A 25,617-nucleotide genomic window follows, 5' to 3' on the forward strand; every position below is an offset into this window, starting at 1 on the left:
GGCTGAGTTCTGGCCTCATTTACACCAGCACAAGCTAAGAATAACTCCAGTAAAACCAATGGAGCAATTCTGAATTTACCCTGACTTAACAGAGAGCAGTATTTGGCTCCATTATTCCCCCCCGCCCCTTTGCTGAACAACCTGTCCACTAGAGGAAAACCTTTCACCCAATGAGAAAGCATAGCTATTAAAGCAGAGGAAAAAGTTAAAAAGATCTGCTCGTCAGACTGTCTTCCCTTCAACTTTGTTTATTGATGTACTGAACATGAAAAAGTACAAAGGATCCAAACACAAAAGAAAACATGTACAGCCTCTTAAATACTAAACAGAATATATTTTCTATTCCAACAGATGTGAAGTAATACTGTACAACTTCAAATAAATACCAGCCTTACATTTTATTAAGTGCTCTGATAAACACTGTAAAGTGAAATCCAATTTACATGCCTTCTCATCAATGCCTTTGTTTGCTACAGTAGTATAGGAAAGAAGCATGTAGCTACTGTTTTCCCCATATTGGAAAGTTTTTTATTTTCTAAAGTATATACAAGTTTTAATGCAGAGGATAAGCTTCAACAATCTAAGTGCACCTAAGAATGAGAGAGAGTGCTCAGGAAGTCAATTGAGTTTTGAATAGCATTGAGTGGGTCAGCATGAAAACTCGCTTATTCACTTTAGCACGCGCTTCACAGTATATGTACTGTACTATACTGAAAAATTTATAACTACAGTCTAAAAGAATAAGAACCAAAAGCAACTGCAAAGATAATGTACAACTATGTTATGCATAGCACATTGCTTGTTCTAAGGGGAAGCATATGAGCATCTCAGTTTATACAAAAAGCAGGACGTAACTATATAGTTGTCAGTGCATCCTGGTGAAGGCATTATAGCCCTCAGCTTTTTAAAAAATTTATTATAAGCTAGATGCTAATCAGAAAATATTTTGTATTTTTTCTTAAATTTCTTCAATACATGGTAAAGACTTTTATTTCCCCAAATAGTGATTTAAGCATCATACAAAGTTAAATTTAATAGTATACAGGTATTTATGATTTTTGTATGAAAAATGTAAGGAAATTTGTTCAAATCCTATGGTTATACTCATTTTTACCACAAACATATTTATAAACAAAAATGTAGCATCACCATAAACAGCTGAAGCTAGACTATCTACAGACAAAATTAGCAACAAATCTGATGCACTGTAAATTCAAGTCCTCAGGACAATGAAAATGAATAAGCAGACCTCAAGTAACAATGTTAATGCCATTTACAAAGGAAAAAACTCATACGAAAACATTCAAAATCTGAACATCACTTGGCAACGTAAGTCAAAAATAAACCAAAACCAAAATTAGCTGAAAGGTTCATAAACGCAAGGTCTTATTTACATTACACAAAGCTCAGGTGTTAGCCTTGAACGTAACTTTCAAAATACTTTCAAATATATCCAACTCAGACTGCTTTCGCTGATTTGCTGCAGCGCAAACCATGTGCAACGTCTTTTCTTAAGACAAAACAATTCTTCAAACAATACTGCAAGTACATCACTAAACACCATGAGCTCTATCTGAAGGGAATTCTTTAGGAAGAACAGATTTTTTTTCCCCCATCTCTCGGTAATTTAAATTTCTTGCCTGCTCATATATTTTTTTTTTTTAATTTTCATTTGTTTCAAAATCACAGATTAATGTGAGCCACCTATCACATAATAACCAGGATGATCAGAGATTTCACTGATGATTACAACAATGAAACCACCAGTGTTTCCCATTGATTCTACTTCTTAATACAAAGATCTCAAAAGTATTTCTACATCATAAATCTTTCTAAATTTTCCCCCAACCATTGCAAATTTCCTGGTAAGTTTTAAAAGCTCACTAGGTGTCATATGAAGAGATTTCTCAAAGTATTCAAGTCAAAATATTTGTTCCAGGACCAGTAAAAAGTTTCTCCAAATTTTTCTTTTTTATAAAAATAGATGCTTTTTTTAAACCCACATCAAAGAGGCTCTTATCTCTTTGGCAAGGTACTGCTTTACGAAAAGTTCTCCAGTATTCTTACAATAAGCTTTTATTATAATGTACCCCCCCCCATCCCCAACCCAAATCATAATTACAAAATAAATACTGTTTATAACTTTATAAATAAAATGTAAACTTCAAAATACTTTTCTTGAACAGACAAAACAACAATGCATTAAATGTAAATTAAACACAAAGCTAATCAGGAAAATACAACATAAAACAACCAAGTTAGGGATTACAACACAAAGCCTCAATATTTACTCACATGTTCAAGGCAGTTATGTAAAAAGAAAAGAAACTTCTTCCCTTAGCTGAAACATTTTAAAAGGTCCACCTTCTCCAAAGAAGGCAATAGAATGCATTGTGACAGGTAAAAACCCTGTACCTCTTGTCCATATTCAAACATAAAAGATATTTAAGAAGTTTTAATTCAAATACTAGCAATAAAAAAATGTCACATATTCTTAGGATGCTAAGTAGTCATTTTATCCCCATTTCAACACTGACTTACAAAGACATTTACTAATGTATAAAGTTTCTCTTAACTTGCCTTTGTTGTATAGTTTTCATATATAAATGGATTGAGGATAACTCATTAGGCTTTGTGCGTTTTGTTTGTTTTAAAGGAGACCTGCAAGACTCTGTCCCCAAGACGGTATCCATTCAGGCTGGCTATTGCCATGGCTGCCTCATCATAGTTGGTCATAGTCACAAATCCAAAACCCTTGCACTTGTTTGTGTTGAAGTCACGGATGACCTTCACATTGGTTACTGCTCCGAAGGGTCCAAACATTTGCCACAGAATGCTCTCATCTGCATCAGGTGCCAAATTGTACACAAAAATGCACCACCCTGTTCCTGCATGTCCAGGGATATTAATTCCGGCCAAACTGGTCATTCCATCAATGGTCATTGGTGAAAACCTACTAAACAATGTGGGAAACAAAGAATCAAGAATAAGAATAAAAGAGGGGCTGTTCACAGTCAGTTCCCCCCAAAGCTATTTTTTTAAAACAAATGTAGACTATTTACAGTTTGCATGAACATTCCAACCAAATTAAATTTCACATTGTAAGTTACATTCAAAGTGTACAGAGATTATGCACAATGCTGAATGGTACTACACAAGTGACTGGCTAGAAGAAAAACATTTTAAAAAAAGAAAAACCATGCCAAAAACTTGAGGATTAATGATAAAAATCAAGAGGAATTCCATGGAATAGATACAAGAGGTTTTCCCTTTAGTGAACGATGGACTGAAAATGAAAACGGTTTCAGTTGAATGTCTCGACATGCAAAAAGAACCCAACATAAACCTTAAGGGGAAAAAAAAAGTATTTACAATACTCCAAAATACTTTCTCTAAAGAACTAGTTTGTTGGAAAAATTATTATCAACCTAATATGATTCTTTATTACCTCTTTACTCCATAAGCCATATTGAGCAGATTGTCCAACCTGCAAAACATTTAGCAAAGTATTCAGTCTCTGGATTTTCTCCTATTCTAAGGAAACTCAGTATATTATTGCCAGTTTCCTTGAACTGTATTCCACAGAATGTGTATGCGAAGTCTGAAAGCTGCTAAGAACTGTGACATACCTTACAATACATGAGGTTACTGCAAGAACAGGCACATGTCCTCAAACAACATGCACGCTCACATTTCCATCAGGTAGTCATGTGTAGAAACAAGTTTCTAGTCTCCAGATTAGCGTAGAAAGTTATGCAGTCACCAGTGACCACAAGCTCACTGGAGTTCTCCAGAAAAATCAGCTTTCATGTAAGATTCAGCTCTTATTGAGAGACATTGATACTATGTTGATGGGGAGCATAGATGTACCCAGATCAGTGTACATTTCTCTATTATGGACAGTTGTTAGGAGAACACTTATCTCAAATTATAGAAATAAAAACATAAAAAATTGTTCAATATTCTCAATTCCACTTAGGGTGACCAGATGTCCCGATAAAATCGGGACTGTCCCGCGTCCTGACCGACGTACGGTTGGGACGCCATTTGTCCCGATATTTTGCTTCGGCAGCACTCCGGCTTTTGGGGTTTTCTTGCGCTTGGGGAAGCAAAAAACCTGGAGCCAGCCCTGGTTGGGGGGTGAGCCTGTGGCTGCCCCCCAGCATGTGTCCCGACATTTTGTTCTTGTCATCTGGTCACCCTAATTCCACTGTTCTTGTTTTACTGGAAATTTATTTCCAACGTAGGAAGGCAGACCTGCTATTAGCGTTACACTTTTCCCCCAGAACTTGTTAAGTAGCAGTGTCAATGCCTCCTTGCCCAGCTGCAAATCCTTTGATAAGTGGAATGCAACCAACGCGAGGATGCCAGAGCATCCCTGAAGATTTAAACTTATGAATTAACATCTAACCATGTGATTCTCAAACAGTGAGGCTCCACGGAGAGACTCCAACTTCCTTCTGGGAAAACTCATGCATGCCAAGGGGAAAAAAAAAACGGAATATTCCCTCTCTTACTTTACAGTTTAGGACTCTACAAAATATGAATTGCCTATACATTCAGTAAAAAGGAATGGTTTATTTTATGCTGAGTGAGATGTTAAAATCAGCTAAACAAGAAAAAAAATTAAGTAGCTGTCCTAGTTCACATTAGGACATCCATCCACAGTGCACTCTTCTTTTAATAAGACCACCAAAAGATGTGTTTATATTGGGAATTGCCTGAATAATGCCTATACCGCCGGCAGAAAGGCAATATAATGCTTTGTATCAACATCTCATTGAACACCTATTTAAAAGGGAGGATGAAGATAGGGGAACTACTCTCAAAGGGCAAAATGGGATTTCCCCCCAATGTACATTCAATAATTTTTCTCTGAGACTGTCAATGAGCACCATTTATGAAGGTGTTTTGTGATGGGATCATATCCAATAGAACATGGACTGAGATCACCAAATCACATCATGTCATGCCACTGAACAATCAAATTGCAACTTTTCAGTATCTACTCACTTGAGTTGATTGAACCTGTAATCTAAAGGTGAAATCTCAATTAAGCTAGTCATTTATTGCCGACACAGGGTATTGTATTTGAGCTGCCTTAAGAAAAAAAATAAGAGTCCCAAAGAAACCTACCCCACGAGTGCTATTTGTGAATAGTAAGAAATCTGAAATACTGTCATGTACATTATATAGTTCTCTTGAAAACTTTAGAAAAATCAGTTTGCTCCAAGCTTCTTCTCTGCAATACATGGAGCTATGATCTTCCTAGAATGTATTAGTCAAACTACTTTTAAGAACGATTATGACAAAGTTTTGCATCTGTTCTTCTAATTTTTTTTTTTTTTTTAATAATAAAACCAACTGCTGTATTAAGTTGAAGAGCAACAGCAGGTATCTCCTAGTAGGTATTATAATGGGAAAAAAAGGAGGCTTGCTGCTTGTGGTAACTCAAAGCTACGCTCATAACTGAACAAATAAAACTAAATATTTTCTAACTATGAAGACTAGATCCAAGTTCCTATCAAAATAATAAATTTCACTATTACATCACCGCAGTTTGATTTCCTATTTCCAATTTTCAGTAACCCAGAAATTCTGATCAGCGAACACTGCTATCATTTATATAGTTTTCTGAAGCACAAAATGAAATGAGTAGCATAATTAAAAATTGTATTTTAATTTCAAACAAAGCTACAGCAACTTCTGGGAAGGAGAGTCTTTTTCAAGTGCGCCATGATAGAGTTTGTAGTTTTTTGCCCACTCAGTACTTACCCAAGAACCACTGGTCATGAACTAGCATTTTGTGATTATACTTGCTTTAATTTACGACTGGTACACCATTAAAACCGAAGGACATCACAATTAAGTTCTTTATATTTATCAGTGTCCCTTCCCCACTCATACTTCCTGTACAATACACTTGTATCATACTGTGAAGGGTTTTAAAATGAACTTACAAAACAACTAAGCCAAGTTTTCCAAATGGGGGCACCTAAACAAACAGTTTAAATTTCAGGAGCATTCAACACTCACCTCCTGTGTATTTATACTGAGAACAAAGTGCTCAGCACATCTGATACCCAGGGCACTTATTTGGGTGCCTTAACTTAGGTACAAATGTTTAAAACTGCTCTAAACCTTTAAAAATTAAGTCAATCTATTTAGGCAGAATTTTAAACTGACATTTAATCTTGATGGAATTTTTCTATAATTAAGTTAGAAATGAATTTAAGGTCAACCCTCAGTAGGCATCACCTCACTGAAGGAAATAAATTTACCACATAAGGTCTAGTCTACATTCAGATGTTGTACTGGTATAACTATGTAGGCTAAAAACATCACACCGTTTAGCCAGTATAGATACATTGGTATAACTGTGTTCATATAAGGGGCTGTATTATTATATGTGTGAATAATGAATACAAAGGTAGCTTATTCTCCTTCCTGTGCAGGAATAAAGCCACGCCGCTATAAGCACATTTATACCGGTATAACTGTATCCACCTGAGGGGGTTTGTACTCGTATAGCTATGCAGCTGTTGTTACAGCAGTACTACTTGTTTGTGCAGACATGGCCATAGAAAGGCTTCATGCACCGGTGAGCTTGACTTAACCTGAGTTAGAGGCTCTGGATTCTACAGTGCTCCAGTGCACCAGACTGGAAATTCAGTGAGCATTTCAGATTAAATTTAAAAACAAAGGGACAACATTTTCAAGAGTGATTTTGGATGCCTTGATTTCTGGGCACTCAACACGACACAGTTCAGAAGGGCCTGATTATATTATCAGTACAACAGAATATCCCTTGTCTTCTTCAATTTGAAATTTAATTAAATTTCACGTTGGCCATACATTTTCAGGATACTACCAAGTTGTTTATCAAAATCCATGTAACTGCACAGCAGAAGCTATTAGAGGGAAGTTTATTGAGAGATATTGAGGATTATGGAACCAACATATTGGGTAGATGTTTCTCGTGAAGTAATCAACAAATGAAATAAGAGCTTATATACTACAATTATGCTTGCTATACAAGCCCTAAGATATATATAATGGATGTAAAATTATGACACATTTTAAAAGTTAACACCCTACTGACAAGACAGCATGTTCTGGAGGAATAAGTCAAAAGGCCCCAAATTCGAATCCTGCCTCTGCCATTGATTCACTGTGTGGCCTTTAGCCAGTAATTTCACTTTTCTGCCTCACCTTCCCCACCTGTAAAAATAGGGAAGACCACACTTATCCATCTAACTCACAGCTTGTGAGATTCAATTAGTGTCTATAGAGTGTTTTGAACACAAAAATATTACAACAAATACTATGCCTTATTGTTGAGTTTGATAGGACAATTCACATTTCCCTCACAGCAATTGTTTCAAGCTGCTTTCAGACACAAGCAGACATCACTGCATCTGTTTGCACTCTTTCTGCAACCATATCAACTAGGAAGATTATTTTATATTAAACCTGCAAAATTATTTTCCAGGATCTAAGAACAGGATAAATTCCATAGCTCTGGAACACATGGGATCCTTTAGGGAATAGTAATAGCTGGCATATCCCTATTATTCACATAACTAGATTAAAAGACTGGGACAGACACCATGATCACTATTCAAGAGATAACACGTACAGATACTACACCACTGGTATTAGAGATACCTCAGTTATAATGGCTATAAGAAGAAAACAGACTTTTTAATGGAAAAAACTGTACCTAAAATAGGAATGACTCTGGGATTTTGATGGCCAATCTTACCAGAAGGTGCTGAATGCCACAAGACAGAGGCCTTGGCAGCAAGAATTATTTACCTCTGTTTTCAGGTCCGCAAAACAACTCCCCCATGAGCTTACTTCAGCACAGTGCATTCTGGGATGTGTCGTCTTAGCAGTGCAATTTCCACTCCTGCAGTCAGTACTGGAGCAGGCAGTCTGCATATGGAAAAAGGGCAAGTCTATTTTTATTCAATATTCAGCGGTTTTCTGCAGCTTAATAATCTTTTTATACCCTAGTTAAGGAAATCCACTGAATACTGAATTAAACCAGTTACCCTTTCCCCTAAGACAGACTGCCTGGTCAGCACTGGAGCATTACTGGGCAGGGGGGGGCACTTCATGTCACCAGCACTGAACGCCAAGAGGTTGTGGAGCTGTACGACTGTAGTCGCTGGTGATCTGCTTAGCGGAGATGTAAACAAACATTTAGAACGTCTGCCAAAAATGTGGTCTATGATGTTTGTTTGGGCATTCAGCCTTCTAGTGAGGGTGGCCAGCTTGCAGCTTTTGTAACTGTGTGCACACTTTTGAGGTATCAGCTGATCCAGTTTTTACTTAGAGAGAACAAAGACTGTTTTTTCTGTATATTTAAGTTTTTCAATGTTTAATGCATTCTAGTCACACACCAGGAAAAAAAAAAAAAGCAAAAATCACTGATAGAAAAACAAAAAGCCATCGGGTTTATGAATGTAGATACAGTATTTGTTTCTCACCATCTGTCCTTTTTGATACTCTAAATATCACTGAGAAATGTTTATGGCTGTAAACTAAAAAGCATGGGAAAAAAGATCCACCAAAAAAGTACACACCACACAAGATATGTGGCTACATTTTAAAAATGGAAGTGTAGGGTCAAACAAGGAGGTATATGGCAAGCTGAATTTAGATCTCTAACTAGACACAAAAAAAAGTAAGTGAAAGGTAGGATGGGGGATCATGTCTTGGCTGTGGCACACCATATGGCCAAGAAGGAAATTAAATGGTCTAAACCAAAGTTAACTGAATTGACTTGCTTATGAAGTCAATAGTACTCTACGAAATTAAAGGTAACTTTAAAAATCATGATTCTCTACCGATGCCGGCTTGGGAAAAAAATATCCTGGCTTAACATTAAATGTTGCTAATTAAATAGTTTACTAGATATTTAGAAGCTCTGGTCTGGTTAGACAGCAGTGCTTTTTTTTTTTTTAAATTGTTCTGCACCTTGCATTTGGAAAACTTTCAAAAATATGAAATCTCATATGAAGGGCAGGGAGGGGCGGATCACATCAGGAGGAGAATGGGGCAGGAGGAAACTGAAATGGGCAGGCCCGTGGCAATTCCAGAATTCAATGGTTCAGCCAAAAACGTAACATATTTGACTTACCTAAAGCGTTGAGCCTGCTGAGCTAGAGGTCCTGGATACCTTCTGTTTGGAGACTGATACAGCTGGGAAAGGATGGCCTGATTGGTTTTTTGGCTTGGATTGTTAGCAAACTTTACGGTGATTGGCTCTGTGGCACCTGGAGGTTTCTGCCCATTCAAACCTTTGATAGCTTCTTCTGCTTCAATCCGCTTGTCAAATCGGATGAATCCTACACCTCTTGATACCCCTGCATAGAGTGAAAGAAGCACACGTTGATTGATTAATTCAGGAGATTTGTAGAATGCCGAAGATTAAATGTAGGTTTACAGGTTACCATAAACAAGAAACTTCCACAGCAGAGATTCAGTTCTGGCAACAAGTACAAAATGTGACTTTTCTAATACTACCCAATCCTATTAATTACAAATACAACAGGCCACACAGTACATCTGAGCCACTTTGTATGCAAAAGGAGATCGGGGAGGGGAAAGGGAATTCTAGCTGTGACAGGATTCAAGCAGTTAGAGGGGAAAAAAATTCTGAATTCAGTTGATTCTAGACTTATCTTTACCTGGCACTTTGAAAAAGACTTCAGACCCAGCCACACAGTTGACTAGATAAGGAGGAAAAGACTGAACTATTTTTGAATTAAAATACTTGTAGCAACATCCCCCCAACTTCCAGCCCATTTAGGGTGCACTGGAGAAAGGATGCCTACAATAATTGTGCCATGTTCAAGACTGAAGTACAGGTTCTGGGTTGCAACAATGGGAATTTCTGCTATTTTAATCGTCAGTGTTCATGTTCCTATAAACTTGATGCAGGATTTCAATATTTCACTGCACAGCATTTTAGCTCCCTCAACAAAAGAGCCTATTTCCAGCTTTCCTTGTCTATAGATTTAAGATATATTGTGGAAGGGAAGGGGTGACATGGAAACATTTGGTGCAGGCAGAAAGCAAGGAGGGTACGAACAGTAAAAAAAGGAGGGAAGGACTAAGGAGCACATTAAACCTCAAACAAGTGGCTTAAAATGAATTCACTTTACTTGGACAAATTAAGGGGAATAGGAGGAAATTGGAATTATTCAGAGGCCTATTGCATTTTGTTTCATCAGCGAAAGGACAAGGAAAAGTTAGAAGTTTGTCCACAAGCTCTTAAAATTATTTAAGGGGAAAAAAAATTCTATCATCAATCAATGACCATTTAGAACATCAAAATGACAAGGAACAAGAGTAAGGAAGTTTAAAGAGCTGAATGGCACAGACTCAACTTTGCATTTCTTATCTGTCAGTTTGTGTCACAACATTATTCTTCAGATCATTTTGAATCTAACGCTTCCCTTTGCCTTTAGAATAGTGTAAAAAAAAATACTTAGAAGGCTGCACAATACTTCTCTAGGATAAAAAACAGTTCTTACATTAATTCGTATGAGAATGTGTATTTAGGGTCTTCTACCCACTGTATTTATTAGGGTGTACTACACACTGTATATTTATACATTTTAGAAGTCTATTCACATGTTTATTTTGGTACCAGATCATACATGCTATTTCCACATGAATACTCATGAGAAATGTAATGAGTATTTAGTGGACTGTTTGTAGGTCTTGGGACTGGAAAACTGCATATTCTAATTCTGGCTCTACCACAAAATTGGTGTTTCCCTTGGGCAGATTGCAATATGCATCTCAGTTTTTCCAGCTATACAATACCTACATGCAATTGCACACTAATTATCGATAAGTTTTCACACACTATTATACATAAAACATACTAAATTTGGTGTTATGCTTTCAACAAAGTTCTGAGTTTACTTTTCTTTTATAGCCAACTTTATATCCTGTTTAGAGAACAAATTAGAAAGGTCAAAAAATGTTTCTTTCCCATGATTTTGTCAAACACTGATATTACAGTTGGACATTCCATCCACCAAACTGTCACTATGGCGGTCAATGCGATCAGAAAGGAAAAAAAACAGACATGAAGTGGTCAGGGGAACGGAAGGGACTGAAAGGTTTTTGAGAGGAGAATCATTTTCTATGCCCCAGCACTAGTTGTACATTGTTTAAATACAGTCCATGAAAATTGTCTCCTTTTTTATTTGATGTTCTGTGCCTGCCTTTATAGGAGAACTTTGGTGTAGACAGAAGATATACTACTTCTGAAATTCAAGTCAGCCAGTTGAACTGTCATGAGTATACAGAAAAATGACACATCCTGTCCGAATCGGACTAGTAAAAAGATGCCGCTGGACATTTTGTGGCATCCAGTCTGTATCGGAGGCACATGGTAATAAAAGTATCTAACCTACCAGAGTTCCCAGTTTGCTTTTAGTCTGTGCTAGCACTGCTAAGTACAGAATTTATCTGCTCCTAAGGATCTCAAAGTTCCTATTCTTCTGTGTGCCCATAGTAGATGATGCAACCTTGAAAACAGTCTTAACAGCAATTACCAGTTCGGGTCTTGTGTAATCCTAGCCTGAGAGAACTAGCTGTGCATTACTGCATAACATTTTGCTTTTTTATAAAAAGATTGTTTATTAGCATTTTATAAGGAGCATGGGGACTATTTTCACGCAGCAGCTTGGAAATGAAGATTATAGCAGCTGTAAATTTATTACAAGCCATGAAACAGGCTTCAAACCTGCACCTTCAGGGTAGAAATGACTCAGGCTGGCTCACTCCACTCCATGATCTATTTTTGTCCATGCATATTTATGAAGAATTCCAGCAGAAAATTGCATTTTCTGGCCCACATATACCTTTGATATGTTCTGGATGCAAGTCTGCTGCCTTGGAAGGTGGAATATTTCACAACCTGCCAGTCTGAGAAAGTGAAAGAGACAGTGCCGAGCAGCTGCCTACTTACCAGTGACTTGGTCAACTAGAATACGAGAAGTAATAATGCGTCCATATTGAGAAAAGAGCTGCTCCAGTTCCTTCTGGGTCATTGTTTTTGGAAGTCCACTGACGTACAAATTTGCATCTCTGATAGAAGCTGAACTTGGTCGCGCATAGGAAACCTTGGGAAAGGGAGGGTAATTTATTTTTCTTTTTTAAAAACTACTCAGACTATGATTGAAATGGGACAAAAAAAAATTGTGTTGCCCACTTATTCAAATGACTACAAGGTAATTACAAAAATACTGCTCAGTGAGCTAAAACTTATTTTCAAACGTTGCCTTAAGCGTCAAATAATCCAGGGCTTTGGAGCGGAGCCCGGAGCACCTCTGGAGCAGTGGAGCTGCAGGTTTTTGCCTGGAGCTGGAGCGGAGCCAGGGCACAGTTCCAAAGCCCTGAAATAACCAAAACACCACCACAAGGCAAAGGAATAGGATTTATTTAGTACCCCAAGCCAGTTAAGTTGTAGTTTAAAGCCGTATTCCAAAGGAGAAGAATGGTGTGTGAATGGACACTTAAGCCAGCTGTTGGAGTAAAAAAAGTGCTCTTTTGACACTAGTTTAAGCCCTTTTGTGATAAGATTAAAACAGAAAAAATATCCTATCCATTTCTTTATCAGAAAAATCTGTTCCATTTTTATCCATTCATTTCATTCTCCCTACACACTAAAAATGCAAGAATTAAAGTTAGCTTTGAGATCAGGGCCACAGATGCCTTAAGAAAGGCAATCCAACGCACTGGCGGCTTTGCTACTCCAGTATTGCAATTGTTGCCCTGATCCTATTGCACAGTTGTCTGACTCTCCCCCAAATAAAATACAAACATTCCTAAATGTCAGAATTAGACAAACAGGGCTAAAAATGCTAGAGAATGTTGTAACTCTATTTTTAAGAATAAGTAGCAGGGTGGGTATATGCCATGCTGGTTTTTTGCACATTTTGAAACAATCCTAGGGTCCCACAACCAAATCTGACTGATAGTCTAAGTTCTCTGGATTCTCTTGGACATCAGATATTGGGAATTCTAACCAGTTACTTTAAGGACTACTCAAGACACCTCGCTACAATGGGGATAAACATTTCTGCGAAGGTTTTCAAGACTATGTGCCTAAAAGCAGGCTCCTAAATCCTTAAGCCCTTAAAGCTGCAACCTGATTTCCTAATATGCTGAGCATCCAGCACTCCCATTGAAGTCAACATAGCTAAACTGTCACCTTTATTGCTAAAGTCACATTAAAATCAAAGTCTGTACAAACAGGGCAGGAGGGGCAGAATGCATCATTTGGCATCTTTCCATTTCGGGTAGCTAGAGAGGTTACATTTGATCCATCTTGATAATCATTCCCCCTCCCCCACACACTTATTTGACATTTATCCAATCCAAAACAACTATGAGAAATAAAGTAGAAAATTCTCAAAAACATCTTGGTTAAAAATCAGGCAGCTTTGGCTCTTCACTGAGGGTTTTTTTGTTTTAAATCCCATAAAAAATGTTCTTCTGTACCCATGCTATTCAGGTAACCTTAATGCTGTTTTCCATTTAAAGGACAAACAGATAATGTCCAGTGTTCTTGTCGACGAACAGAAAATCTAGTTAGGATTTCAATCCTTCTCTCATTAGTGGCAGTTTATCATTATTAGAGTTTTAGAACAAGGATTAACCATATATATTCTAAAACGTGCTGAAATATATTGTGGACCCAGACTGGCCTATGCCTAGCTAGATGCTTCATAAGTACAATAAATACAAAGGCGAGGATTTGTGAGCTCCTCATTTGCTAATGAGGGCCATACAAGGACCCAAAATACCCACAATTTCAGGTAGCTGAAAGCACTTGTCCTCTAGTCTCCCAGAACAGTAAACTAGTACATATAATGTGGTATAACCATATCATTTCTTCCATATCTACTTTGCCTCTTGTGGTATACAGTACTTTAGATTTATTTATTTATTTATTTATTTTTTGAAGAGTGCAAATTTAGTGCTTGTGAAAGATGCTGTTTTAACAGAATTAGAGCCTCATGTCCTTTGTCCACAGAATAGGAACAGCACAAACGTACCATACATGGCCCAACTGGTTTTAACTCTGACCGGACAAGACCATCCCCTGGAGCTGCAAAACAGCTAAGGAATTCAGTCCCTTTGTGCTGAGAAGCACACATGGCCCTGCGAGTAATGGGCTGACAAAGGTACCATTAGCTGTGTTGCCTTATTGTAACACTTCAGCCCCAATCTGACATTTCTCCTTTGTCACTAGATAAGGGAATCCCATGCTAAATCAAACATCGACAATACGAGATATATACAGGGATGCTCTATCCAAAGTAGTGGCTCCATACCAAGTTTAAAACTACAGGTACAAAAAACAGATTTCCCTCTCGCCTGCTTTGGATCCATTGCTCTAGACATCAGCACTCACAGAAAGTAGCAAGCAGTGACACATCCATGCACTATGTACGGAAAGAGCAATGACTTATCTTGTGTTAGACTATTTTATTACAAATAAAGGAATAGGTGACTGCAGGTCAGATAGCATCTCCCACTGAGATGTTTCTACAAACCATAATTAGCCCAACATTTATAAATAGGCTGTTAAGTCTATTCAATTAGACTTGAATTCCAGATATTTCTACTTCTCTATAAATAGACACATTTTCTAATTATCTACTGCCTGATCCACAGAGAATGACAACTCAGTTTGGTACTGCTAAAAACAAAATAATGCACTGAAGACCAGGCAGCACTGCTGCATGCACACTTAGTCTCTAAGGTGCCACAAGTCCTCCTTTTCTTTTTGCGGATACAGACTAACACGGCTGCTACTCTGAAACTTAACAGGGCTGATATTTCTCCATCCAACACATTGCTCATCTCCCACAGCTGTGTGGGCAGTGCCCCAATGAGGGAGTTTGTCCTCAGATTCATTTGTAGGCTCTGGCGAAGAGCAGAATGACATTACTGGTTCAAAACACAGCACTAATAGCAGCCCTAAGGCAATGGCCTCCCTGCTTGCGACCTCCACAGTAATCCTGGGAGGGGATGCAAGTCAGGGTCAGATGCTAGAACTGCCTTTGGTTGACACCCTTCTTCTCTCAATTCACACTCAATCAGGAGGCAACTAAGCTGCTGGCTACAGGAGTAGGTCAACTACTGAATACTATGGGGGAGGAAAGGGAGGAATAAACACTGGGTGAACAGTAAGGGGGATTTCTAATACTTAAGGCATCTCTTTCAAGCCTACACTTCATGTTTCCCAAGTGTGAGCGAAAAAAATGGAGGTAAACTAGTTTCCTAGGAGAAAGGAATCCCGTGCACAAGGCTCAGAGAAACGGAAGAGATCTGCTCTATGTCATGAAAGCAGACACATCAGGGAAGGTGTGGATATTTAGGCGACATGGCAGCAAGATTTCTCAGTTAAAAAAATAAAACCATGCCTGTCTCCATTCGGCTGGATTGGGTAGAAATACACATTATTTCCATACAGAGCAGTGGAGCCAATTCAGAATAAGGTTCCTCCCCCGTTCTTGAAGAAATGCAGGACCCTAGTTCTCTTTTCTCCTCCCTGCCAGCAAGGCAAAAACCATCATAAAGGAGTCGTACACCAAGACCCATAGGACAATATGCCCTGTTTGTTACATATCTCAGATGCATTTTTTGTAATATCAATAAGAAAACCAAAAGTTACATTTTTAAAAAGTACTTCCTCTTTCATTTATTCTTCCTGGCAATCCCTTTCATATAAACTGTTTGGGAAAGAGTTGCATTGCATAGCGGTCTTGTTCTACCTGTAATTCTTACAAGTTTGCTTCATTGTAAAAATGAAGGGTATTTGGGCCACAAACAGCTACAAAAGCTGGAAAAGAAAAAAAACGTGAATGACATGCCCCCTTCCTCTAACCAATTAACAGAAAGCTACACAGGAGAGAGCAGCAGTGAAATGCGATCCTGTATCAGACTACTAACAGAAATAAGTGTTTAATGCTTAAAGTGTGCAACATTAGCGATCTATTCACAGAAGTCAAAGGAGTCATTTTAAGGGGAAAGAGCAAGAAGGTTTAAAGAAAAGGAAGGGAGGGACAGGAAGCTCAAATATAACAGAAGACTCCTAGTAAAATTATGCTGAACTGATAATATACGCTTAACTAGTGCTTCTAAAGAAAAATGCAAGACAGTCACAGAAAGAAGAAAGGACTGGTATCAACAGATGGCCCAACTCTATTGCAAGAGGAGTATTTGCTTACTTGGGATTGCTAATTAGTTTCTAAACCCTACCGACATAAAATCCACAGAAACTGGTTGCTTTACCTACAGTACAGTAACTGTAAAGTACAGTATCTCCTATTCTTTATTCCCACCTTGCATCTCTTCTCCAGGCTTTCGTTAGTACAATAATTAGTTAACTATGATTCCATATGCAGTCCATTCATGCAATCTATATGCACTGAATTAACAGCTAAAAAAATGAACTTCCACAGCTATTTCAACAGGTGAATATTTAATGGCTAAAGTTCAAGGTTATGCAATGTCAAAACCACTCAGCACACAATCTAAGTTGAGAGGCAGCCAGAAAGCCTACAATTTTAATATTTAAAGATGATACATATAATATAACACTCAACAGGCTGCTACTCTGGAGACACCAATTTAAGAACAGTTTTAGTGGAATTTTCCATTATCCTACAAACTGCAGCGTAAACAGCAAAGACAGTGGCTCTTAGAAAAGCATCTCTGAAATAGTGGCTAAGAAAAGACAGTGAAGCTATGTATTTTTAGCTACTTTTAAAAAAATACTAACTCTCTCCAAGTCTCAGTGACCATTGAAGAGATTTATGCTTTTCTTAAAAATAATCCATTACTAGATTTCAGCTTTTTGTTCTCTTACTAATACAAATTACTGCTGAAAAAAGTGCAAAGAGAGAACATTGTCTCCACAAATAAAGACCTTTCACCAATTCCTTGGCACCAATGATTACCACAGCATACATCTCAGTGCTGTGGTAATCTATGACAAGTCCATATTTTCAGGGAGCGAGGGGGGGTAGGAAGAGTAGTTTATCACTTGAAGACACTTTTAGAAGCGTTTCTTTGAATCAACAGGGATCCTTCTACTTTTAAAACTTTTTTGCAGTTTCACTTCTTTAAAATTGACACCCTTGGATATACATTTGTTATTTTAAATAAATTGCACTGCCACAGGATCCATCAGCCTGATAACACAAATTGACTCCACACTGAAATTTGTCATAGATGGTATCTGTTTAGGAATAATTGCCAATTGGCTTTGAAAATAGGGACAGGAACATGCTTCAAGAAGCAAATTGTTCAAAACAGAGGGGTTGAGCACACAGATGTTTTATGAACTCCCCTTTCTATGCTGCACAACAAAAGGCAAAGAAATATTCTTTAATATGGTTACACTGCGGTTTTCAAGTGCTATTCTTATGACAGATTCTTTTGGTTCTGATTAGGAGTACTTAACCGTTTCGATGCCAGGAGTCAAGAACTCTTCCTCTGGGACCTTACTACCAGTAATGAGATGCTGTAGCATTAAAGAGAAATTCAAATCCCAATTGCCAGTCAGTTAGTTTAATATAATCCTTAGAACTGTAAATGAAGTTTTCTGCGATTTCATTCTTGAGCAATTCCTCCCTGCCCCGCACCTGAACGTTAAAAGTTGCATTTTCCAGCATTCTGTTTGCTTTAAGCCAGTGGTTTTCAACTCCCTCCCCCCCCCCCCCCCCATTTGCGGATCCCTAAAAAAAAAAAAAAAAAAAAAATCAAATGGAGGTGCAGACTCCTTTGGAATGCCTAGTGTGCACACCCCCAGAGGTCTGCAGACCACAGGCTGAAAACCACTGCTTTAAACATAAAATCTTCCATATATATCAAGTTACCTTGTTAAACACAAATTAACTTTGGTGAATCTCCTCAAGTCAGAAGAGCCAGTTCACTCTAGCATTTGTTTTAGCCAACAGTACATAAACTGAAGACACAACAAATTAGATTTCCTCCTATAAAGGAGAGTTTAAACTCAACCTCTGCAAAACTAGACAGTCATTTATTAAATGTTACCTAACACAGTTCCATCCCAGAGTGTAAATTAAATGAATACTAGACCCAAATCTACTATGTTCCAACACAGACCTTGTATTTACAGCCAGCACTGAGGTGGATCATTTCCATTAAAATATGAACCAGAAGGATCTAGGGACTTGCCCAGTGCCATCTTTTAGGAGACAGTCTTGTTATTTTAGTTTGGTGCTCATTAAAGGTACCAGATTGACAAACACTGACAAATAGAGTGAAGGCTTCCCACACTGTCCCTCCAATGTGTGGGTCAACTCTGACTTGACACGGATCACCTCAGATTGAAGAGAACAGTTTTTCCATGTCCATTCAGTCTCAGCACAAAGACTAGGGACCATCACTGAGGGTCTCTGTTAGTATCAATTTTGCCCATTAGGGCCTGGGCTGTAACTGCCAGGCAGCCATCAGAAAGCAATGATTTGAACCAGATCTGGCTACACAGAGGTGAGCTGTCAACTATCCTTCCATCTGAGAGCAGACTATAGTACACATTGCTACATGGCTCTTTAGGGGTATTAGCCAAAAGCTCTAGGGTCAGGCTGAGGTGGGGACTGCAACACAGAGTGTACGTGGGCTATGTTGCAGTTGATATTTCTTTCAGTGCACCATTCCACAAAAACTGGGTTTTGTTTTTTTAATTGCTGAACACGTCCTTGATATGGATTTGTTCCTAGATTAACAGGAGAGTTGTGATAACTTTGCCTAAACTGCTGTCTCTTTACACCTGGATCAGCAGCCATGTTACACGGCTCACATGGCTCTTTGATTCTCTTACCAATTGTGCATGAGCAAGTCTAAGTGGAAAATTCAAAGTTGGTTGTGTTGCCAAACATAGCAGTTAGGAGAACCATGAGTTCTTAGACCAAGGCGGATACATTTGTACTACACTGGGCAAGTCCCTCTTGATCTTATGTGTTATAAAGACCAGAAAGAAATTTGGATAAAGATGTGCCAGTTGATCCCATCAGAAAATCCACTAGTCTTTAAAGTGTTCCCAGCTGAAAAGAGACCAATCAATGTACAGTTTACAGAACACGGAAGTTATCCAGTGAAAGATCGAACAACTAAAGGATCACTCCTCAGGGTGCAGAGTCTGTTTAGCCCAACTGTCCTGAACACATTCAGCCTATTGCAACTCTAGGTGAATGCCTACCCACTGAAAAAGGTTTCCTAGTTTCTCCCTTTATTTAGTAACAGCACTGTAGCATCACTGCAGGATATGTTCACACTGAAGAGGAAGTGAAGTTAGAGGCTGACAATGATTTAAAATCACTCTGTAGGCAGGTTCTCAAGTGATACTCCTCTCTAAAGTCTCTGGTTGCCCACTGGTAGAGGAAGTCCACAACTATTCCTGGTATTAAGACTTTGTATTTAATCATGAAGTTTTCCATTGGCCACTTGGTATGATTTATTTATTTATTAACTCCAGTATTATTCCAGGGACCCCAACTGAGAGCAGACCTCATTCTCCTAGGCAGGGTTCAGACAATCCCCACCTGAAGACCTCACAATCAAAAGGAACAAAGTGAGGGGAAAGCAAGTATTATCCCCATTTTACCAGTGGACAATTGAGGCTCAAAGATTAAGTGACATGACCAAGGTCCAGCTGGAAATCTGTGGCAAAGCTGGGAACATACCCAGATTTCATGAGTCCCAGTTCAGGTAGCTTAATTACAAGACTATTCTATATCGGTCCTGTTTGGCATAATGGCAAGTGAAAGAAATGCTGTAATTTTCACATACTAGTGTATCAAGGGAGGATTTAGATGCAGATCATCATCATCTCTAGAAATCTTAATGGAGTCTCAATTTTGGGATTGGTCTGTGAGCAAATCCCATGCACTGTGAAAGGAAATCTGAACTTCCCTAGGGAAAGAAAAGGGTACCACATTGCATTATCAATGTCTGGAAGAGAAAGATATAGATAAAAGCAGCTGCTTCAAGGTAACCCTAGACAAGAGAGATAAGCCTGATGAGATGCACTTAAGACAACAAGCATCACCTGCCAAGGACTTTAACCTCTCATCAAGCAAATATGTAACTCTCAGGCAATTTTAAACTAGACACAAATAGCAGTGTCAAGAAATGCTTTCCATCATCTCCATCTGGTAAGAAAACTACATCCCTCCCTACTGGATGTGAATATGGACTACTGCAACTCATTCTACCTCTGGCTCAGATGGATACATGGAGGGCTACAACGCACATAGAATGCAGTGATATCTCCTGGGCAGGACAGACAGATGCAACACATCACACCATTGCTTCATACACACAGCAGGCAGCTTAATTGTTCCCAGGTGTAAGTTAGCATCCTTCAATTGATTTCCAAGGATGTAACTTGACCATGGAGTGTGCTATTTCAGTCTGCTTCCCCATCAGTGACCCAACAAGAGACCTGAGCTTGTCAGACAGCTGTCAAGCCCTACGACGTAGTGGTCAAGAAGCAGAGGTAGGTTCTATACAGCGGGACCTCAACATATGTAACGTCCTATTAGAGACGGTCAAAATCCTCCCAAACCTACCTAAAACAAGACAACTTTTGGTACTGCATCTTCTACCATCACCACCACCACCACAAGGAAGTCAGTGCTTCCAGTGTCTCACAAGTAGTCCTCAAAGTCTATACCCGTATGTAACTGGTGTCTGCTAAGCACCATGCCACTTTCTTGCTTTTTGGAAGTTTGTGCCCTTCAGTTACTTGTTATGGTATAAATACAGTGGTGATGTGCACTTCTAAATACCTTAAGAGGAATTATGCATGCTTTCACAGTTCAGATAGTTCTCCACCTGAGAGTAATTGTGAAGGTCTCTGTTTCTTATAAACAGATAATGAATCCACATGACCTTCAGAGTTCTGAGGTTGGTAATGTCCTATGGCAATAGGTATCTATGATGAGCTCAAAAAATTATAGGTAGGCTCCCAAAAATATGTACATGTAATTGACCAGCCAACCAGTGGTAAACTCTTGACATGTTCTTAGGAACCCAAATGGAAGGGCTTTTTTGGAAATGGCAGAAGATGCACTCTACAAGCTGTCTGATGGAGATAGGCAGGCATGCTTAAGAGTTTGACACAAGTAAGTTGCTTGGATGAACACTGTCTAGAGTTTAGGTCAGCACAGTCATCCAAAAAATTTCTTGTAGTTTGAGCTGTCAAGAACCCTCTAATCTAGTGCAACTTTGATTTTCCCAGTGGCTGGTCTGTGGACAACCTGGGACAGAAGCCCAATATGACAGCCCTATTTGTGTAAAAGTGGCTTCTTTGAAAAGGGAAGCCAATTTTCTTCTTGCTCCTGGAGGTAAAAAGTGTCTGGCTGGTTGGTCTTCTGGTTACATACACTTCCTTTATTTCTTCAGGTGGAGCATTAGAAAAGGTTCAGAGAAGGGCACCTAAAACGATTAGGGGTTTGGAACGGGTCCCATATGAGGAGAGATTAAAGAGACTAGGGTTTTTCAGCTTGGAAAAGAGGAGACTAAGGGGGGATATGACAGGTATATAAAATCCTGAGTGGGGGGTAGAAAGTGAATAAGGAAAAGTTATTTACTTGTTCCCATAATATAAGAACTAGGGGCCACCAAATGAAATTAATGGTCAGCAGGTTTAAAACAAATAAAAGGAAGTTCTTCTTCACATAGCGCACAGTCAACCTGTGGAACTCCTTGCCTGGGGAGGTTGTGAAGGCTAGGACTATAAACATGGTTTAAAAGAGAACTGGATAAATTCATGGAGGTTAAGTCCATTAACGGCTATTAGCCAGGATGGGTAAGGAATGGTATCCCTAGCCTCTGTTTGTCAGAGGGTGGAGATGGATGGCAGGAGAGAGATCACTAGATCATTACCTGTTAGGTACATTCTCTCTGGGTCACCTGGTATTGGATGCTGTTGGTAGACAGGATACTGGGCTGGATGAATCTTTGGTCTGACCCAGTATGATCATTCTTATGTTATGTTCAATCCCAGGACCAGAAATAAAGTCATGCTGCCACTGAAAAAATAACTCACAGCACACTGGAAAGAAACAACTGTTTCTGCAGTCATTGTTCCCCCTTCAAGGTGGGAGGACGAGTTGGAGAAAAACAGTGTGCACTTGCCTAGGGTTTTGATTTTCTTTTACTTCTTGAACTTGCTGGAGGATCTAATGTCATTACCAGGCAGTTATTATAGGACAATAAGCTCTTTTAGGCACCTTTCGGGTGCCTTTGCCAAGATTAACATTCCTTAATTTCTGCAGTCACTAAAGGAATGGGAGTGGGTAATCTTTGACAAATATTGGCTGCTGCTTAAGTGAGCGTGGTTGTGAAGGACAGAAGAGATGCCCTTCTGCTTGTCCACTGTCAGTAACATTCAGGGTAGAACCTCAGCGTGAACTTGTGGGAAAGGGGAATTTCTGGGCTTGAGTTCAGATGGTGGCAAGTGAAGGACTTATCCCCTGTAAATTTGATTTAGACTGAGCTTTCCTTTTCTGACTTACTTGCTCTAATCAGCAGTCAAAAGGCAGAGATTAAGGTTTGGGTTTTCATTGCACTACCTCTCCTGGGCAGTTCAGACCTACCATGCTCACGAAAGGCTGGAAAATAAGGGTTCTTTAAAAAAAGAGGACCCTACACAAAGTACAAAATCAAATTAAATAGACACTTTCCTCTCTGAATGTGAGCTAGTCTTTTCCTCAATACGTTGTTAAAATACTAGTTCAAAGCCCTAGACATTTGGAGAACTCAAAGTAGTCAAGTTAATCTGAGTCTTAAAGTTTCTCTGTACATGTTCTCTGTGCAAACAAATACAAAATGACTTTAGTTCCCCAGTGCTTTTAAATTTCATTTTTGACTGAACGGAGGAGCCACCTCCGACGCCCCTTCCAGAAAGGCAGGTAGGGGTATGGTGACTTTTTAGAAGGGAGCAGAGATTAACCGCCACCCCATATACCCTGCCCCACTGATTCTGGAATCAGTCTTTCCAGACTGATGCTGCTCCCACCTCATCCCAGAAATGGGAAAGCCATTCTCTTCCTGGAATTAAAGGTTACAAGGAAAAATCCAAAACACCACAAAGAAAATGTACGCACACAGTGTTAAAGCTATGAGAGAGAAAACAGTGGGTGTGCTGACATGGGGGACGGGGAGGACAGAAGGAATACCATATGTACTCCCAACATCTGGCCACAAGACTACTTGCAGGAACATGCCATACTTAAGCACATGATCTATGCATGTATTGTCACTGCAGACAGGCTAACATCATGTTTGAGCTGTTCCCGGTAGGCTGTGAAATGTACTGAAGATAGTTCACTCCCCCCCTCGCCTCCCTTTGAAATAAATTTTGTTTACGGGGGGGGGGGGGGGGGAGGGTTAACTGTTTTTAGATTAAAAGGTCGCAGAGATAAAGATGTGACAAGGTTCTGCAGATGTTTGAAAAATGTTACCAAGAAAGGACTTCTCCTTATGAAATGTCTATAGCCTCCTAAGAGCAAGAAAAAGTCATGGGCCTCTGCTCTACAGTAGACCAGGTCTGCGTAGAAACCTCACCCCGAAAGCGTTTACCATATTAAAGCATCCATGACAGTCAAAATAACAGGGTTACGTTTACCTACGACACGCCACAGAGTCAGTTTAGCTGTACTGAAGGTTTAGGGAGACGGCATTGAAGGTTCTACCGCTGGAGAAATAGGATAGTGTTGAATGGCCCCTGCAGCCGCACACCAACTGCTAAAATATTATTAAAATGGACTCAGCCAATTTTAAAAAAGGGGTGTGTCTGAAGAAGCATGACTATTTCCTTTCCTTTTATGGCAGGACTATCATTTTTCTAGCAAGGAGTGACCAGCTCAGTTGATTTCCTCCTGTATAATTTGGCTGGGCAGAACTTGATTTTCTTAAAATAATTTCAACAAATAGCAATGTTTACTTTTAAGCATTTTTTCCTCTTTAAATTTTCACACTTGCAGGAAATTATAGAGAGGCCAGACAAGTATTCAATGGCCGTAGATGGTGACCATTTTAATTACCTCGTATAAAGCTTAATTTTTTGAATTTCAAAATCCTTAAATCAAACTGTAGTAAGTCCCCAAACAGCATTTCTCTTTCCTTATCTATAAATGTTGATCATCAGTGGAAATATTTTTTGTCTGTGTGCAGTGAAATCAGTGTCTACTGATATTTGCCAATAAGCAGAAACTCCTCCCAAGCCAATATATAAACAGAAAAAAACAAAAATACCCCCCCCCCCCGGGGTTAAATAGAGGCAGTATTCCGCACACAGTTTGACATGGACTGAAATGGCCATGATTGTATGGAAAAATAAATCAATACTCATTAGACCTAGAGAAGGATAAAACAACTTGGGGTCAGGGAGAACAATTCCACCTAGGGAACAATCTTCCATTTAAAAAAAAATACAAATTTAATTGGCATTGAGAGAAACCAGAATGACCTGGTGTCTATCAGCTGAGGACAAGACATCAATCTGGTCGTGTTTTGTGAAAGTGTCCTGAGGATCAGATTCCATCCTGCAAATTGTTACACAGTGTCCTGTCTTTTGACTCAGGAATTCAAGGTACTTCTCCCCAGCCCTCAAGTTGACTGATTTATTTCTTGGGGGAGGAGGGGGGGAGGGCGGGAGCAGTGCCACCAGTTGAAGTAGACTCTTCAGTTGGTGGTTTTAGGACACCTCTAGCACAACAGTGAAATTCCACTCTTCCACCAGTTACTGTACTGTGGATCTTTGAAACAGTTTGAAGGGAAAACACAGTGTACTTGGTAAGGATGCAGTCAAGCGAAAATAAGGGTATGTCTACACTACGAAATTATGTTGAATTTATAGACGTCGGTTTTTTAGAAATCGATTTTATATATTCAAGTGTGTGTCCCCACAGAAAATGCTCTAAGTGCATTAACTCGGCGGAGTGCTTCCACAGTACCGAGGCTAGAGTTGACTTCTGGAGTATTGCACTGTGGGCAGCTATCCCACAGTTCCTGCAGTCTCCGCTGCCCATTGGAATTCTGGGTTGAGATCCCAGTGCCTGGTGGGGCTAAAACATTGTCGCGCGTGGTTCTGGGTACATCTCGTCAGGCCCCCGTTCCCTCCCTCCCTCCGTGAAAGCAAGGGCAGACAATTGTTTCGCGCCTTTTTTCCTGAGTTACCTGTGCAGACGCCATACCACGGCAAGCATGGAGCCCGCTCAGCTCACTGTCACCATATGTCTCCTGGGTGCTGGCAGACGTGGTACTGCATTGCTACACAGCAGCAGCAACCCATTGCCTTGTGGCAGCAGACGGTGCAATAGGACTGGTAGCCGTCATTGTCATGTCCGAGGTGCTCCTGGTCGCCTGTGTGAGGTCAATCAGGAGTGCCTGGGCAGACATGGGCTAAGGGACTAAATTTGGAGTGACTTGATCAGGTCATTCTCTTTAGTCCTGCAGTCAGTCCTATTGAACCATCTTATGGTGAGCAGGCAGGTGATACGGATTGCTAGCAGTCCTATTGCATCATCTTCTGCCGGG

At 39.4% G+C, this 25,617-nt stretch overlaps 1 protein-coding gene across 26 annotated transcripts in view; it reads right to left on the reverse strand.

The window, feature by feature from the left end:
* Positions 1-232: 232 nt before the first annotated feature.
* Positions 233-25,617, reverse strand: part of ELAVL2 (ELAV like RNA binding protein 2) — a 143,328-nt gene continuing 117,943 nt past the window's right edge. For 11 of the 26 annotated variants that reach the window (XM_007065435.4, XM_037902067.2, XM_007065438.4 and 8 more), the window contains 4 exons: positions 11,999-12,152; positions 9,149-9,374; positions 3,449-3,487; positions 233-2,956 (listed from right to left, as the gene is read on the reverse strand). In XM_007065435.4, the coding sequence (XP_007065497.1) occupies positions 2,626-2,956; positions 3,449-3,487; positions 9,149-9,374; positions 11,999-12,152 (750 nt within the window). In that variant the 3' untranslated portion in view covers positions 233-2,625. Of the gene's footprint in view, positions 2,957-3,448; positions 3,488-7,134; positions 7,222-7,818; positions 7,939-9,148; positions 9,375-11,998; positions 12,153-25,617 lie in introns of those variants that run through there. The other 15 variants (XM_043547138.1, XM_043547136.1, XM_043547139.1 and 12 more) reach the window with 6 other exon arrangements.

This window comes from Chelonia mydas, chromosome 5 (assembly GCF_015237465.2).
Source record: "Chelonia mydas isolate rCheMyd1 chromosome 5, rCheMyd1.pri.v2, whole genome shotgun sequence".
Taxonomy (NCBI): Eukaryota; Metazoa; Chordata; order Testudines; family Cheloniidae; genus Chelonia; species Chelonia mydas.